This window comes from Penaeus japonicus, unplaced genomic scaffold (genome assembly GCF_977035675.1).
Source record: "Penaeus japonicus unplaced genomic scaffold, GWHDUDI00000001_assembly GWHDUDI00000021, whole genome shotgun sequence".
Taxonomy (NCBI): domain Eukaryota; kingdom Metazoa; phylum Arthropoda; class Malacostraca; order Decapoda; family Penaeidae; genus Penaeus; species Penaeus japonicus.
This window is the reverse complement of record NW_028234423.1, coordinates 34,101,854-34,118,328: the sequence shown is the minus strand read 5'-3', so window position 1 is coordinate 34,118,328 and position 16,475 is coordinate 34,101,854. Positions and strand designations below refer to the sequence as shown.

The following is a 16,475-nucleotide window of genomic DNA, read 5'->3' as shown; positions in this document are numbered from 1 at the left end:
CACACGAAAAATATATATATTATTTATATATATATATATATATATATTAAAATATATATATATATATATAGATAGATATATAATATAATATATATATATATATATATTTTGTGTTGTGGTGTGTGTGTCGTGGGTGTGTGTGTGTGTGTGTGTGTGGGTGGGAAAATGTTAGAACTTTTTTCCCTTTTTTAATCTCCCTTTTCTTCTTTACCTCTTCATTCCCTTTTAAAATTTTTCTTTTTTTCCCCTTCCCCCCTTCATTCACTCAACTTTTCCCTTAAATTTAAAACCCCCCCTGTTCGACTCTAACCCCCCCCTAAACCCCCAACCCCCCCCCTTATTAACCCATTTACCTTCCTTTCCTTCTACCAATACCCCCCCTTCCCACTACACTCCCCCTCCCACTCCCCACCCCTCCTTTCCCCACCCCAACCACCGCCCCCCCTCCCGACCCTCCGCCCCACGGCCCCCCCCCCCCCCCAACACTCTCCTCCCTTCTACCCAACACCCCTCACTCTTCTTCTCATTTCCCCTTTTTCTCTCCCCTCCCCCCCCCCGCCTACCCCCCCCACCTCCCCTCCCCCCTCCCTTTACTCCACCGCTAACCCCCTCCCCCCCCCCCCCCAAATGAACCTAAGTGCAAGCATAAAATAACATATTTAATGCCCCCAACGCCACCCAATGCTTAGCGGAGTGAAATGATGAACCTTTTTTCGGCATTATCTTCCCCCGCCGAGAGGTCCCCCGTCGGGCCAGGGGATCTTGACACCTACGACAAGGGTGCCTAAGGGCGATCATTAGCCCGGAACGGCCCCCGATCGCAGCGTAATGGCGCGGAGAGAAAAATATGGGACGGGGGCTTTTATCTTACTATGCTCATGGCAAAGAGGAGGGGGGGGAGGGGGAAGGGGGGGGGAAGGAGGGAGGGGGAGGGGGGTTTGGGGATTGGGAAGGGGATTAGGGGTAGGGGTAAGGGGGGGAGGTTGTTTTTTTTTTTTTTTTGGGGGCGCCGGGGGGGGACGGGGTAAACTAAGGGGAAATGTAGGGATGGAAGAAGTGTATACCTTGATATATATCCATCCACATACTTGTGTGTATATGTATATAAATATAATATATATATAATAATATATAATAAATATATTTATATTATATGCATATATATAACCGGTTTTACTGTGTGTGTATTTTGTGTGTTAGGTAGTTATATATATATAATATAAAATATATATATATATTATATATATAATATATATATATTATAATATATATATATATATATTTGGACATATATATATTTATAATATATATATATTAATATATATACATAAATTTTTTTATTACATATACAAATATACCAGGTATATATGTCAATGTCACACTGGTTTGCATGTTACCACACCAAAAACACCCCCGCGGTAATATTTTCAATTACTTCTTCGCCGGCCATTAAATGGGTAAACGCGACAAGCATGCAATTACCTCGACTCCCACACGTAAGGAATAATGTACGATTTATTGATGGCTTTTCTTGAAACGCAACGCCGGTCGATCCGATCATTTCCAAAAAAAACCATTATCCCCTGTGACAACATCATTCGCCCATCCATCACTTGAGTGTGATATTCAGATGTATTTTTTTCCTTCTTCCTTCTATATGTGTTTGTGTATTTATAGTTTTTTTGTTTTTTTTGTTTTTGTTTCTTATTTTTTTTGTTTTTTTTTTCTCTCTCTCTTTCTCCTTTCTCCTCTCCTGTCTGTCTGTCTCTCTCTCCTCTTCTCTCCTCTCTTTCTCCTCCTTCTGTCTTGTCCTCTTTATCTCCGTTCTTTTCCTCTCTCTCTCTCCTCTCCTTCCTCTTCGCTCCTCTAAACTCTCTCTCTCTTCTTCTCTCTCTCTTCTCTTTCTCTTTCCTCCTCTTTCTCCTCTCTCCCTTCATTTCCTCTCTCTCTTTTTCTATCTATCTATCTTAATTATCTATTTTCCCCCTCCTCCCTCTCTTTTTCTCTTTCCCCCTCCCCTTCTTTCCTCTTTCCCCCTCTCTCTCTCCCTCTCTCTCTCCCCCTCTCTCCTTTTCTCCCCTCTCTCCTCCCTCCTCCCCTCTCTCCTCCTCCCTCTCTCTCTCTCTCTCTCTCTCTCTCTCCCCCCCCTCTCCTCCCCTTTCTCTCCCTCTCTCCCCCTCGCTATTTAATCAGTCATCGTAATTTTCCCCCGGACCGAGCAGATATCCGACAGAAAAAATGGGATTACTTTCTTGTGATTTTTGGCAAATTTCGAGCGCTAAAAAAAGTATCCTTAAGATACCTTGGGGAGCCGATGACGATGATTCCGATTACTATAGACCACCCAATTAAAGCATAATTATTATTGACGAATGGTTTTTTTCGAGAAGCACGGGGACTTAAATTTCGCGGAAGAAGGAGGAGGGTTTTGGGAAAGGGGGGGGGGGGGGGGAGGGGAAGAAAAGGGAGAGGGGAGCGGGAGGGGAGGGAGTTGGGGAGGGAGAAATGGATACGGGAGGGGAGGGAAAGGGGATAGAAGAGAAATAGGGGTAGGAAAAGAAGAGGAAGGAAGGGAAAAGGGGGGAGGAGAGGACTAGGGTTGGTTTAAGAATGGGGGGTGGGAAAACGAGGAGGAGAAAAGAAGAGAGGAAAGGAGTAAGGCAAGAAGGAAAGGAAGAGGAAGAAGGAGAAGGGAGGAAGTGATAGAGAGAGAGGACGAGGAGGGAGGGGAGAAGGGAAAGGGAGTGGTAGAGGAGAAGGGGGAAAAACGAAAAGAGGGAAGGGAGGAGGAGGGGAAGACGGAAAGAGGGGGGAGGGAGGAGGAGGGGAAGACGGAAAGAGGGGGGAGGGAGGAGGAGGGGAAGACGGAAAGAGGGGGGAGGGAGGAGGAGGGAACAAAAGACGAGGGGGGGAGGAGGAGGGGGGGGGGGTCACCAGCGTCTCCAGGGCGAGTGATGTTTCCTTGAGACCCAGGGGTTTAGAAGAGCGGTGTTGCCTTTGAAGCCAAGAAATGCGCGGACTAGTTACTAGGGCATTTTGAAGGTCCATTCGGGAGGTGACGGTGGATGCTTCGGGGGGGGGGGGGGGGGGGGGGGGGGGGGGGGGGGGGGGGGGGGGGGGGGTTCAACGTGAAATTGAACCTTTTACTCTCTTATCACCTCCCCCCTCCCCCCAACCCCATTTCCTCCCTTCCGCACTTTGTCTTTCTCTCTCTTTCTTTGTCTTTCTCTCTCTTTCTTTGTCTTTCTCTCTCTTTCTTTGTCTTTCTCTCTCTTTCTTTGTCTTTCTCTCTCTTTCTTTGTCTTTCTCTCTCTAACTCACTCTCTCTCTCTCTCTCTCTCTCTCTCTTTCTTTGTCTTTCTCTCTCTCTCTCTCTCTCTAACTCACTCCTCTCTCTCACTCCACACCCCTTATTCCCCCTCTCCTCCCCCACCCCCCCTCCCCCTCCTTCTTTCCTCCCTTTCCCCATGATGGGTGTGGGGGCATCGCCTCTCTCGGTCTCTCTCTCTCTCACTCTCTCCCCCTTCTCTCTCTCTCTCGCCTCTCTCCTCTCTCTCTCTCTCCTCTCTCTCTCTCTCTCTCCATCTCTCTCCTCTCTCTCTCTCTCTCTCTCTCTCTCACTCTCACTCTCTCTCTCCTTCATCTTCTTCATGGCTTCTTATCCTTAATTTGTTTTCCTCTCTTCAATTCTTTCTTTTGAAGTCCATTTTCTTTATTTCCTCAATCTTCCCTCTCCTTTACTCCTCCTCCTCCTCTTTCTTTTTCTCCTGCTCCTTCTGCTCCTGCTTCTCCTCTTTCTTCTCCTCTTCTCTAAACCTTCTCTTCATCCTCCTCCTCCTCATCCTCCCACCCCTTTCTCCATCCTCTTCCTCCCCCTCCCCCTCCCCCTCCTCCCCCTCCTCTTTCCACCTTCCACCTCCCCCCCTTTACCCCCCCCTTTCTTAATTCTCAGCAAATATCGAAGTCTGAGGAGAGCAAAGTCGACCCAGAGTTTGTGAAGAGAGAAAATAAAGGTGAAAATTCGACCTTAACGAAGGAGCTTCCAGAGAGTTCCGGCTCGACCAATTATGTCGACGGAATCCGTGTTTGTTTGCCTTTTTTTTTTTTTTTTTTTTTTTTTTTTCTCTGTATTTTTTGTTTTTGGTTTGTTTTTTGTTTTTGTTTTTTGTTTATTGTTTGTGTGTGTGTGTGTGTAGGGAAGGGTTGATGGGAGTGAAGAGGGAGGGTGTGTGTGTGTGTGTGTGTGGTGTGTGTGTGTGTGTGTGTGTGTGTGTGTGTGTGTGTGTGTGTGTGTGACCATCATATAAATAACTAAAGAATAAGTATTGATTTATTTAAATCGTGTTGCTGTTTGAAAAATGAGAGAGAGAGACAGACAGACAGACAGACATACAAACAGACAAACAGTTAGACAGTTAGACAGAGGAAGAGAGCGAGGTACGGAGCGACCTAGACCAACAGACAGACAAACAAATAAACAGAAAGAGAAAGAAAGAAGAATGAAAAAGAATAAATAACCAGATAAAAAACAAAACACACACACAGAACCGAAACACCGATGCAGGATTTCAAAAATACATTTAAATAAAAAACAATCGAGAGAAAAAGAAAACCGAACAAAAAATCACAGCAATATTTCGAAATATGAGAGACCAAAAATAAACTTGACAGGAGCTTACCCTGTTTTACTTAACCCTATAATCAATGCAAGTGTGACTATAATTCATAAAAACGAAGTCCCTAAGACATCGCATTTGTTGGTGAGAAATAAAAAGAAAAGACTTAACACTTGGCCTTCACGCAAGACTTAACTCGCAATCCTCTTCTCTCCTTCTTCTTCTCTTCATTCTTCTTCTTCTTCCTTCTCTTCTTATTCTTATTCGCTTCTGCTTATTCTTCTTATTCTTCTTTTCCTTCTTCTATTATTATCATTATTATTATTATCTTTCTCTTCTTATTCTGGCTTCTGTATGTTTTTATTTTCTATTTGTGTTTATCTTATGTGGTTGTTCATTCTCTTACGTTTATTTTTCGTTAGATAAATTGGTGTTTCAAACTCGAACCTACATATATACAGGCTCACACCACCCTCACACACACAACACAAAGCATCAAACACACACACACATACACACACACACAGCACACACACACACACAACCACACACACACCACACACCCTCACACAAGCACACACACACACTCACGCACACACACACACACACCACACACCATCACAATCTCCCATGATTAACAACAACAATTCATAAATATAGAAATAACGCCAAAGAAAATGATTGTTTTATTCTAGGAAAGAATGAATCACAAGATCTCCAACGTTTATCGATTTAGAATAATAAATAGTTTGTAAGGAAGAGGGGGACGTAGGGAGGAAGGAGGGCGAGTGTCAAGGAAGATAAAAAGAAAAGAGTGAGAGATTTGGGGGGGGAGATGAGTGAATGAGTGTGACAGAGAAAGAGAAGGAGAGAAGAATTGAGTAGTGAGAAGAAAGAGGGAGAGAGAGATTTAGAGAGAGAGAAGGGGAATAAGTAAGTAGAAGAAAGAGAATATGTGAGTAAGAGAGACAAGAAGATGAGGGAAGGGAGGGAGGAAGCAAAAAACCGTGTCCCGCTTCATGTACTCTAAATCACTTTTCTCATTACTGCCTGCATCATTTTTCTGCCCTCCCTCCCTCTTTCTCTTCCTCTCTCCATCCCTCCTCCCTCCTTCCCATCCATCCTCCCTCCTTCCCATCCCTTACTTCTTCCTTATCCATTACGCCTCCCTCCTCTCCCCTCCCCTTTTTCTCCTCTCCTCTCTCTCCCTCTCATCTTAACCCCCCCCCCCTCATCTTTCCGACCCCCCCCCCCCCCATGTGACGCACAGGGAGGGGAAAGACAACTCATCAAGTAGGGTTTGGAAGAAGAGGCTCGAGGACTCCTCTCGAGAACGACGAGACAGCGCCAGGGGATCCGAGTCGTGACACCCATTTGAGGTGTGTCCACACCCATCCCACCCCCCCATCCCCCCCCCCCCCATCCCACTCCACATCCAGCATCCCCCGACCGCCACTGGCCTCTGCCCCCCCCCCCAAAAATAAAAAAATAAATAAAATAAAAAAAAAGTAAAATAAAAAAATAAAAAACAAGATCTTAAAAGGGGGGAAAAAAAAGGAAAAAAAAAAAAAAAAAATAAAAAAAAAAAAAAAAAATCACACGCCGCAAAAAATTACAAAAACGCTTCAGGGAAAAAGTGGAACCCTATCCCTTCCATCCTGACCCCCCCCCCCCCACCACCCTTCGTACCCATGTCAGATTCCATCCTACAATTCCTTCCTCTCACCCTCTTTCGGTTGTCCTTCGTCTATCCTTTCGCTCTCTCTTATTACTCCCTCTACTCCTCCTCCCCCTTACACCCCTCTTTCCTGATTCCCTCCACCTTTTCTCCTCTCCTTATCTCCTTCCTCCCCTACATTCCCCCTTCTCACCCGTCCCTCCATCCGCCTTTTATCTTCCTCCTGTATCTCTCCCCCTCCTCCTTCCATCTCTCCACGCCCCTGCACCATGTTTCCTACCCCCTTCCGCCCTCGCCCCCTGCACCCCTTTTACACCCCCTCTCCCTTATTCCCCCAGGCTCATGGAAACCCCTCCGCCCCTCACCCTGGCAACTGTCCTGGCACCCTTTTACACCCCCCTCCGCCACCTCCCCTGCACCCCTTTTGTCACCCCCTCCTCTTCTCCCTCTTCGCGCACCCTATTCAATAAAAGTAATCAATCGTTTCTCTTTTCGTGTTAAACTTTGATTAATTGGTGAGGATGTTACCAGGAGTCTTGGCCGTGCTACGAGTGCTGCGGGGGGTTTCAATTTTTTATCGGACAGAGATGACTGCGTCCATCCTCTGACCCCGTCCCCTGCCGCCGACCCCATGCCCCTGCCCATTTTCCCTCCCCATTCCCATTCCCCTTCCCCTTTTTTCCCTTCCACTTCCCCTTCTTCTCCCCATTCCTCTTTCTTTCCCCCTGCCCCTTCCCTTCCCCTTTTTTCCTCCCCATTCCCTTCACCTTCCTTTTCTCCCCATTCCACCTCGTTTCCCTTTCCCTTCCCCTTCCTCTTCCCCCATTTCCCCTCCTTCCTTCTCCACTCCCCCTTCCCCTTCCTCCCTCACACCCTTCCCCTTCCCCCTTCCCCTTCCCCTTCCCCTTCTTCCTCCCCATTCCTCTTTCCCTTTCCCCTTCCCCTTCCTCTTCCCCATTTCCCCTTCCTCGTCCCATTCCCCTTCCCCTTCCTCCTCCCCATTCCCCTTCCCCATTTCCCCTTCCCCTTCCCCCTTCCCCTTCCTCCTCACCCTTCCCCTTCCTCCTCCCCATCCCCTTCCCCCTTCCTCCTCCCCACTCCCCATCCCCTTCCCCCTTCCTCCTCCCCACTCCCCATCCCCTTCCCCCTTCCCCTTCCCCTCCCCCTTCCTCTTCCCCTTCCCCCCTACCCCACCTTCTTTGTATCCCCCTTCCCTCGTCCCCTTCCCCTGGCCCTTCTCTTTCTCCTTGTTTGGTCTTCGCCTCTCGTCTTCAGTTTCTTCCTCTTTCCATTTGTCGTTTCCCTTTTTCTTTGGTTTCTTTCTCTACTCGTCGTTTTCAAGCCTTGCTTGTTTCTACTTATTATCGATGTTGTTCGTCTTCGTTTATTTTCTCGTTTCACCTTCTTTTCTTCGTTTTCTTTTCCTTTCACTCTTTCTCTCTACTCTTTTTTTTTTTTTTTTTTTTTTCTTTTCTTCATGCTCCCTCTTTTCTTTTCTCTTCACACCTTTTATTCCATTCTTTCCCTGGATTTCTATTTCTTTTCTCCTCACTCCTACTTCCTTCTTCCTCTTTCTATTTCTTCTCTCTTTCGGTCTCCTTCTTTCTCTTCTTCTCATTCCTCTCTTCCTTCCCCTCTTCCTTCATCCTTCACACTACCTCTTCTCATTTACTACTCCTCTTCTTCTTCACTATTCCCTCCCCCTCCTTCTCTTCTCTCCCCCTCATTATTCTATTTCTTCCTATTTCCTCTCTTCTCTCTCGTCCTACCTACTCCCTCTTCCTCCTTCACTATTCCTCACCTCCTTCTCTTTCTCTCCCCCTCACTTTTCTTTTTTTCTCCTCTTTAATTTAATTTCTCCATTCTCTGTCTGTTCCTCTTTTTCTTCCCTCCTCCCTCTTCCCATTTCCTCCCTTTCTCCATCTCGTCTTTTCCATCCCTTTTGGCCCTCCTCTTCAGTCTTTCTTTCCACCAGAAGAGGAAGCAGCGGCGCCTCAGTTCCCCTCCTTTTTCTTTGCTTGTTCGTTTTTCTTCTTCCTCGTCTCCCCTCTTGCTCCTTTTCCCCATTCGAAGTTCTTCTATCTTCTTGACTTTTCTCATTCTTTTCTCTTTTTCCTTCTCCTCTTCTACTTTTTAATCTATCTCTTTTTCCTTCTCTTAGCTCTTTATCATGTCTCGTCCTCCTCCTTATTCTTCTTATTATTCTCCTCTTCCTTCTCTTCCTCCTCCATTTCCTCCTCTTCCTCATCTTCTTCTTCCTCCTTCTCGTTCTCCTATTCCTCTTTTTCATCCTCCTTCTCGCTTTTCCTTCTCCTCCTCTCCTACCTCCTCCTTCTGGCTTTTCCTTCTCCTCATCTCCTACCTCCTTTACGCTTTTCCCTCTCCTCCTCTCCCACCTCCTTCTCCTCCTCCTCTCTAACCTCACAACCAACTCCCTCCTCTCCTCCTTCATCCTCTCCTCCATCTTTTTTCCACACTTTCTCTCCAAAAAAATTATCGAGTCTCGAGGCGGGGAGAACGAGAAGTTTATCTTAATACCGTAATTTTCTCCGAATATGGAGTGGCGGGAGTGAGGAAGGAAAGGAAAAGAAGGAGGGGGGGGGAGGGGGGGGAGTAATAGTGGGTAGGAGTAGAGTGGGGGGGGTTAGAGGGGTAGAAGAGAGAATGGGGAGAGAATGTGGTGTGGGGGGGAGGAGATGGAAGAGGAGAGATTGAAAAAAAAAAATGTAGAGGTGAAGCTGCTATTATGGATGATTATCTTAGGGATGAAGGGAGGGAGAAGAAAGCTAGAGGCAGAAAAAAAGAGAGAACGAGGCAGATCAAAGGGGGAAGAAAATTACGGATATTTGGGAGGAGAGAGAGAGGAGAGAGACGAAAAGCGAGAGAGAGGAGCGAGAGAGGAGAGAGAGGAGAATGGAGAGGAGAGTAGAGCAGAGAGAGAGAGAGAGAGGTGAGAGGGAGAGAGAGAGAGGAGAGAGAGAGATAAGAGATGAGAGAGACAGACAGACAGACAGAGACAGACAAGAGCGAGAGGAGAGAGAGAAAAGAAAGAGAGAAAGAGGAAAGAGAGAGAGAGAGAGGGGGGGGGAGCGGGAGGACCCTAACAGGAAAGCAGACCGACATTAAAGATAGACAGTCATATACAGTCAGCAAGGACAGAGAGGAAAGAAAGAAAGACAGGAGAGTCAGGAGAGAGAGAGGGAAGTGAGGAGAAGAGGAGAGGAGAGAGGGACAGGACAGACAGAGAGACATAGAGAGAGGGACAGAGAGACTGAGACAAAGAGACTGAGAGACAGAGACAGAGGAAAGGTGAGACAGAGAGAAGAGGCAGACAGAGAGAGGCCGAGACAGTGAGTGACAGAAGACAAAAACCGGACAAAACAAAGAGACACCGAAAAGAACACACACTAAACAAAAAAAAAAACAAAAAAAACAAAAAAAAGAAAAAAAAACACACGAGACAAAAAGAAGAAAAAATAATGACGCGAAAAGGCCGAACGACGAAATGTTTTCCAAGCAGCAAGACGAGAGGACCGTAAGAATCTCTTGCGTAGGTAGTGTGAATTTTTCTCTAATTATTGGACCTCCGCCCCACCTGCCTTCTCTTCTCGTCTCTGCTTATCTCGAGTTTGTTGTAACTCTCTGCTTGAGTTTTCTCTTCGCTGGTCAGATTGTTGTGCTAACACATATGAAGGGCATTCGGACACAGATACATGGAGTGAGATATACAGATAGATATACACATATACGTACATGTACATTCTTCCGTGCACGGAAACACATACACGCACACATATATGCATTTATATACATGCACACACATATACACACACACACACACACACACACACACACACACACACACACACACTCGAGCAAACATAATCACGCATATTAACAAACAAACAAGCAAACTCAAATACACATCCACACACAAACAAAAACAAACACACACGAATAAAACAAGCAGAAACAAACGCAAACTCACATAAACAAAAGAGAGATAGAGAACTTTAGAAAATGTCTTCTTATAAACTGAGAGAGAGAGGAGAGAGAGAGAGGGAGAGGGTGGGAGAGAAGAGAGGAACAAACAGACAGAGGGAGGAGGAGGTGAGGAGGCAGTGAGCGAGAGGCGGCAGAGAGAGAGAAGAGGGCGGGGGAGTGAGTGAGAGGGATAGAGAGCGAGAAGAGAGAGGAGAGAGATAAAGAGAGAGGAGAGAGAGAAGAGGCAAAGGAATAAGGGAAGAAGAAGAAAAAGAAAGAAAGAGAAAGACGAAAGAGAGAGACGAGAGAGAGAAAGAGAAAAGAATGAGAGAGAGAGAAGAGACAGAGAAAGCGAAAGAGAAAGAGAGGAGAGAGCGAGAGAAAGAGAGCGAGAGAGAGATGATGGAAGGAGGAGAGAGAGAGAGAGAGAGAGAGAGAGAGAGATAACTCCCCCCTCCCCCAAAAAAAGCACTCCTCGCTATCATTACTCTCTGCGGTTGCCTTCGTGCTAATTTCCCTCTTGATTGTGACGGAATTTCGGAGATTCTCAAGACTGGTTATGGTAATGAATGAGAAAGAATGGATTCTCGCTACTTAACATGGCGTTCTGAGTCATATCGCTTGATTAAACATGGCGACCAAGTTGGGACGAGTCTGTGCTCTTTCGCTCCTCTCTCTCATCTTTCTCTTTGTTCTGTCGTTCTCTCTCTCTCCCTCTCTTTCACTATCTCTCTCTATCTCTCTCTCTCTCTCTTTCTTCTTCTTTCTCTCTCGATCTTATTGTTTAGTTTTAAGTTTCTTTGAGTTAAACTCTTCTCTTCTCGCTCTCTCTCTCTCTTCTCTCTCTCTCTCTCTCTCTCTCTCTCTCTCTTTCTTTCTCATTCTCCTCATCTTCTCAACTCCTCCTCCTCCGCCACGATCTTTTCTTATCAATTCTCGTTCGATTTGAATAAAAGAAAAAGAAAAAAAAAACACGCGGCAGAAACCTTCCTGCTTTCTTATCCAAAGAATATAGTGATAAAAGCGCTCGGCCAAAACTAAACAATTTTAAGACAAAAAAAAAAAGGAAAAAGAAGAAAAAGAATTCGAAATAACATAAAATGTGAAATTCTTTCTCTGCAACGAAAAAAGGACTGATTACATTAAAAAAAGAAGAATGATTGTTCAACAATTTCACAGCGCTGGTGAACAGCGGTTTTATCGGTCAAGGCTTCAGATCGATGTGTTTCAGTGTGAGATCAAAAACATTCTCGGGCCTGTTCGTCTGTTAAAAGGATTATTCAGATATTTTGCATTATATCACGTATATTGTTTGTGGTTCGCTCTGTTACCCGGGGTTCTGTTTTGTGATGATGACTGTTTTTTTTTTTTTAATTTTTTTTTTTTTCGTGTACGTTTATCTCTTTTGTCTCTGTCTTCTATTTTTATTTTTTTTTCTGTTTCTGTCTTGTTTTTGTTTTTTGTCTCTGTCTCTTTCTCTTGTTCTCGCTCTATGTGTATGTCTGTCTGTCTGTCTATCTCTCTCTCTTCTTATCTATCTTTCTTTCTATCTATCTATTTTCTTCTCTCCCTCTCTTTCTCTCTCTCTGTCATTCACTATTATCTTTTCTATCTGTCTACGTATATAATATATATATATATATATAATATATATATTATATATATCTTTATATTTTTATTATGTGGTTGTGATTGTGTGTGTGTGTGTGTGTGTGTCTTGTGTGTGGTGTGTGTGTGTGTGTGTTTTGTGTGTGTGTGTGTGTTGTGTGTGTGAGTGTGTGTGTGTTGCGTGTGTGTAGTGTGGTGTGTGTATGAATGTGTGTCTGTGTGTGTCTGTATGTGTGTATGTGTGTGTGTGTGTGTGTGTGTAAATATCTTTACGAGAGCTAGCCATTTTTGTCTCTGTGAAATCGGCCTCACAAATCTCGATTGCGCAAAACCCTGAAGGAGGCTGCAATAATGATGTTGTTCCTATGTCACAGCGGCGGCACGGCGCAAATGCACCAGACTAAAAATTGTTTTCTAGCGTCCAAATACAGAAAATAGTGAGGAAATAAAGAGAAGACTGAATTTTTGTTTGTATTTGTGGGGGACTTCGTGGATTTTTTCGTTGGATTGTTTTCTTTCTTCTATTTTTAGGTTCAGTAATATTCAATTCACATTTGGATATTAACCCGTTATCAATAATTTATCTCAGACCTTTCTTTCCTATTGTATTCCGTCCAGTAAGATTATCTAAACAAACAAAGAAAGGGTAAAGAAACTTCCAATACTTTCTACCCAGGTTATATAATTTTTGTAATCTCTCTTTTTTTTTTCTCTCTCTCTTTCGGAACAACGGGAACTCACGTGGGTATATCCGGAACATAATGGTTCCAATAATGTTTAGCGAGCGCCACTTCACGGCCACCTGCCTGGGAGTTCGGAGTCCAACGCGAAGTCGTGAGTTAACAGAAAAAACTCTTCAGTAAAAATTAAGTTGCAAGTCTCAACAATTTACTTGATTGACTCTGAGGTCTTCTTGGGTTATTATATGAACATTTCCTTTGTGAATATGTGTATAGTGTATTGTATTGCAATTCACTGCTGGCTTGGTTATAATTTACCTGAAGTTGATGCAAGTGGAGACTTCTTTGATCGGTGCTGTGATAATAAGGTTCATCAACTGGATGTAAATCAACCTTCTTTTTTCTTCTTCTTCTCTTTTTCCTCTCTCTCTCTCTCAAAACCACACGCAATTTTCGCTATATCCTCATTTTTACTCCCTCCCATCTTTCTTCACATCTCTCTCTACTCCCCGTCCTCCTTCAGACGTCCTCCTTCCTCGAATGCATCTCCGCCTCACATCCATAAAACCTGTGGCACCTGGGATTCAAATGAGACAACCGTCAGGGAGATTATGGGAATGTGGAATATCTTCGCAGGTCGACGGAGCTCCGCCCACGCAGAAATTTGCCGGGAGGGGGAAAAAAAGGTGAAGATCTTGGTGGCAATGTTTATTATATATATATATTTATAGATAATATATTTATATATATATATATAATATATATAAATATATATATAAAATATATATAATTATTATATTACATATATATAAATATATCTTATATATATATATATATATATATGCAAGTTATGTTGTATGTATGTTGTGGGGAGGGGGAGGGCTATGTTGGCGGAGGAAGGTGTTTTTTAGCAATTTGTTTTGTGTTTGTTTGTACTTTTGTGTTTGTGTGTGTGTGAGTGTGTGTGTGTGTATGTTGTGTATGTGTCTTCTTTGTTCATCTCTCTCTCTCTCTCTCTCTCTCTTCTCTCTCTCTCTCTTCTCTCTCTCTCTTCTCTCTCTCTCTCTTTTCCTTTTCTCCCTCTCGCTGTCCTTCTCCCCCTCTGTTATATAACATTGACACAGGAGTGGTCCGACTTGCAACGACCGGGAATTATTGAAGGGATGTAAAGAACAACGCATCACACCCATCTCCCACTCCCCTCTCCCATGACCATCTGCCTATCCTCTCCATCACACTCTATCCTAATCCCACCCCCTTCCCCACCCCTTGACCCTCGTCCTTCGTCCCATCCAACTCCCTCTTCCACAGACCTTGTCATCCCTCGTCACACCCCCTATCCTCCTACCCCCCTTCCTCCAACAGAATTCTCCTCCATCTCCTCTTCTCTCCTACCTCCTCCTTCTTCCTCCACAATCCCCCCCCCTTCCCAACCCCCGTGAGTCAAAGAAAGCGCTAAGATTCAAAGTCGCAAGAGGACGACAGCGAGAGGCCCCGTCGCTGCATGCTGTGCCGTGTACTATGTACTCTGGAACGAAATCGCTGGTGATAGGGGGTGACGGGGACGGCTGTCTTGGTTATCGCTGCGGTCTCTCCGGTGTTTGTGTGTTGTGATTTGGTATAGTTATGTGTATATATGTATGTTGTACTTGTGTGTGTGTGGTTTGTGTGTGTGTGAGTGTGTGTTGTGTGTGTGTTGTGTGTGTATTTATATTCTATATTATATATATTATATATATATATATATAAATATATATATATATATATTATAAATATATATATATGTATTATATACATATATATGCGTGTACTATATATATATACCATATAATATTAATTATATATATATGCTATATATATATTATCTATATATATATTTATAGTTATATATATATTTATTTTTATATGTGTTGGTGTGTGTTGTGTTGTGTGTGTGTGTGTGTATATATAAATAATATATATTATATATATATATTTATATATATATATATATATATATATATATATATATATATGTATGTATGTTGTGTGTGTGTGTTGTGTGTGTTGGTGTGTGTGTGTGTGTGCGTGTGTGTGTGTGTGTGTGTGTGTATATTATACATTATATTATTGATATTATATTTTTCATGTATATGTGTGTGTATATATATATATATTTATATAAATAATATATATTTAATTATATATAAATATATATATATATATTATATATTTTATCTATTATATTTGTGTGTCGTGCGTATGTGTGTGCCTGTGGGTGGGTGTTTGTGTATGTGCGTGTGTGTGTATGTGTGTGTTGTTATATGTATATATATATATATATATATATATATATATATATATATCTATATATATATATATATATATATATATATATATTTATATACATACATAATTATATATATATATATATATATATATATATATTTATATTATCATATACATATATATATATATATATATATAATAGAGATATATATATTTATATATATATATATATTTATATATATTATATATATATGTGTGTGTGTGTGTGTGTGTGTGTGTGCGGTGTGTGTGTGTGTGTGTGTGTATAATATTATGTCTATAGATATATATATATTATATATAATATTATATATATATATAGAGGAGAGGAGAGAGAGAGAGAGAGAGATGAGAGAGAGAGTAGAGGAGGAGGGTTTGTGTGAGGAGAGAGAGAGAGTGAGGAGAGAGGTGAGAGGGATGAGGGAGAGAGAGAGAGAGAGGAGGAGAGAGAGTAGAGGAGAGAGAAGATTATATATTATTATATTTATATTATATATATATATATATATATATATATATATATATATATATAATATATATATATTTATATTATAAATGTGTATATACATATGTACATATATATGTTATATATATATTTATATATATTCTATATATATCTTTATTGTATATATATTTATATATATATATATTTATATAATAGATATATGTATGTGTATGTATGTATATATATATATATATTATATATATATATAAAATATATATATATATATATATATAATATTATAGACTATATATATATATATTATCTGGTATATATTATATATACTCATAATATATACCACACTCTTACTCGCTCCCAACGAAGCAAACAGAGTGGTTATCACGTACGGAGATGAGCAACCAGGTAAAATCCACCCATGTGTAAATAATACTAGTCCCCGTGACAGGTAAGTAATAAACAGCAGAGACACGAAGTCATCAGTGGAAAACACCTGCTGTCATCTCTGTACTATGCGGTCATCTGTGGGGTGAGCGCTGCAGCTGTTGACTTGTAGTGATGACTAGCAGGACTTGTGGTGGTGGTATGGTGGTTTGTGTGTTGTGTTTTGTGGGTATGGTGTTATGTGATTGTTATGTTGTGAGGTATGATGTAGAGTGTCATAGCTTTGTGTGGGTATGGTTGTGCTGTGGGGATGTTATGATGTATAGTGTGTTGTGCTGTGTGGGTATTGGTGTGATATGAAGTATTTTGCAATGGCATATGAAAAGGGTATTATGCATTGTGGATATGGTGTTATGTGATGGTCCTGTGGGGGATGGTATGATGGCGTCGTGTGTAGTGTTATGTGGGTATGGTGTTCGTGTTGTTTATTGTGATTGATATACTTATCAGTGTGTTGTACTTTGTGGATATGATATGGTTGATGGTTAGTGTTTGGGTGGTATTTTTGTTGGCATGGTTATTAGCGTGTAGTGCTGAGAATATAGTGTTACACGGTTGTCTGTGTTGATGAATATAATGGCTTGTGGGATGTGTGTGTGGAATGGTTGCTGCGTGCTGTTTTATTTGTTGGTGTGTATGATGATGAGGCTTTTTATGCGTATTTTGCTTAGGGCCTAGGGGGCTTTATAAAACCAAGT

At 42.4% G+C, this 16,475-nt stretch overlaps 1 protein-coding gene across 1 annotated transcript in view; it reads left to right on the top strand.

Moving 5' to 3' along the window:
• The first annotated feature begins 12,647 nt into the window (after positions 1 to 12,647).
• Positions 12,648 to 16,475, top strand: part of LOC122242832 (uncharacterized) — a 13,451-nt gene continuing 9,623 nt past the window's right edge. Inside the window, 1 exon segment of the mRNA XM_086549169.1 lies at positions 12,648 to 12,720. Coding sequence (XP_086405295.1) covers positions 12,648 to 12,720 — 73 coding nt within the window.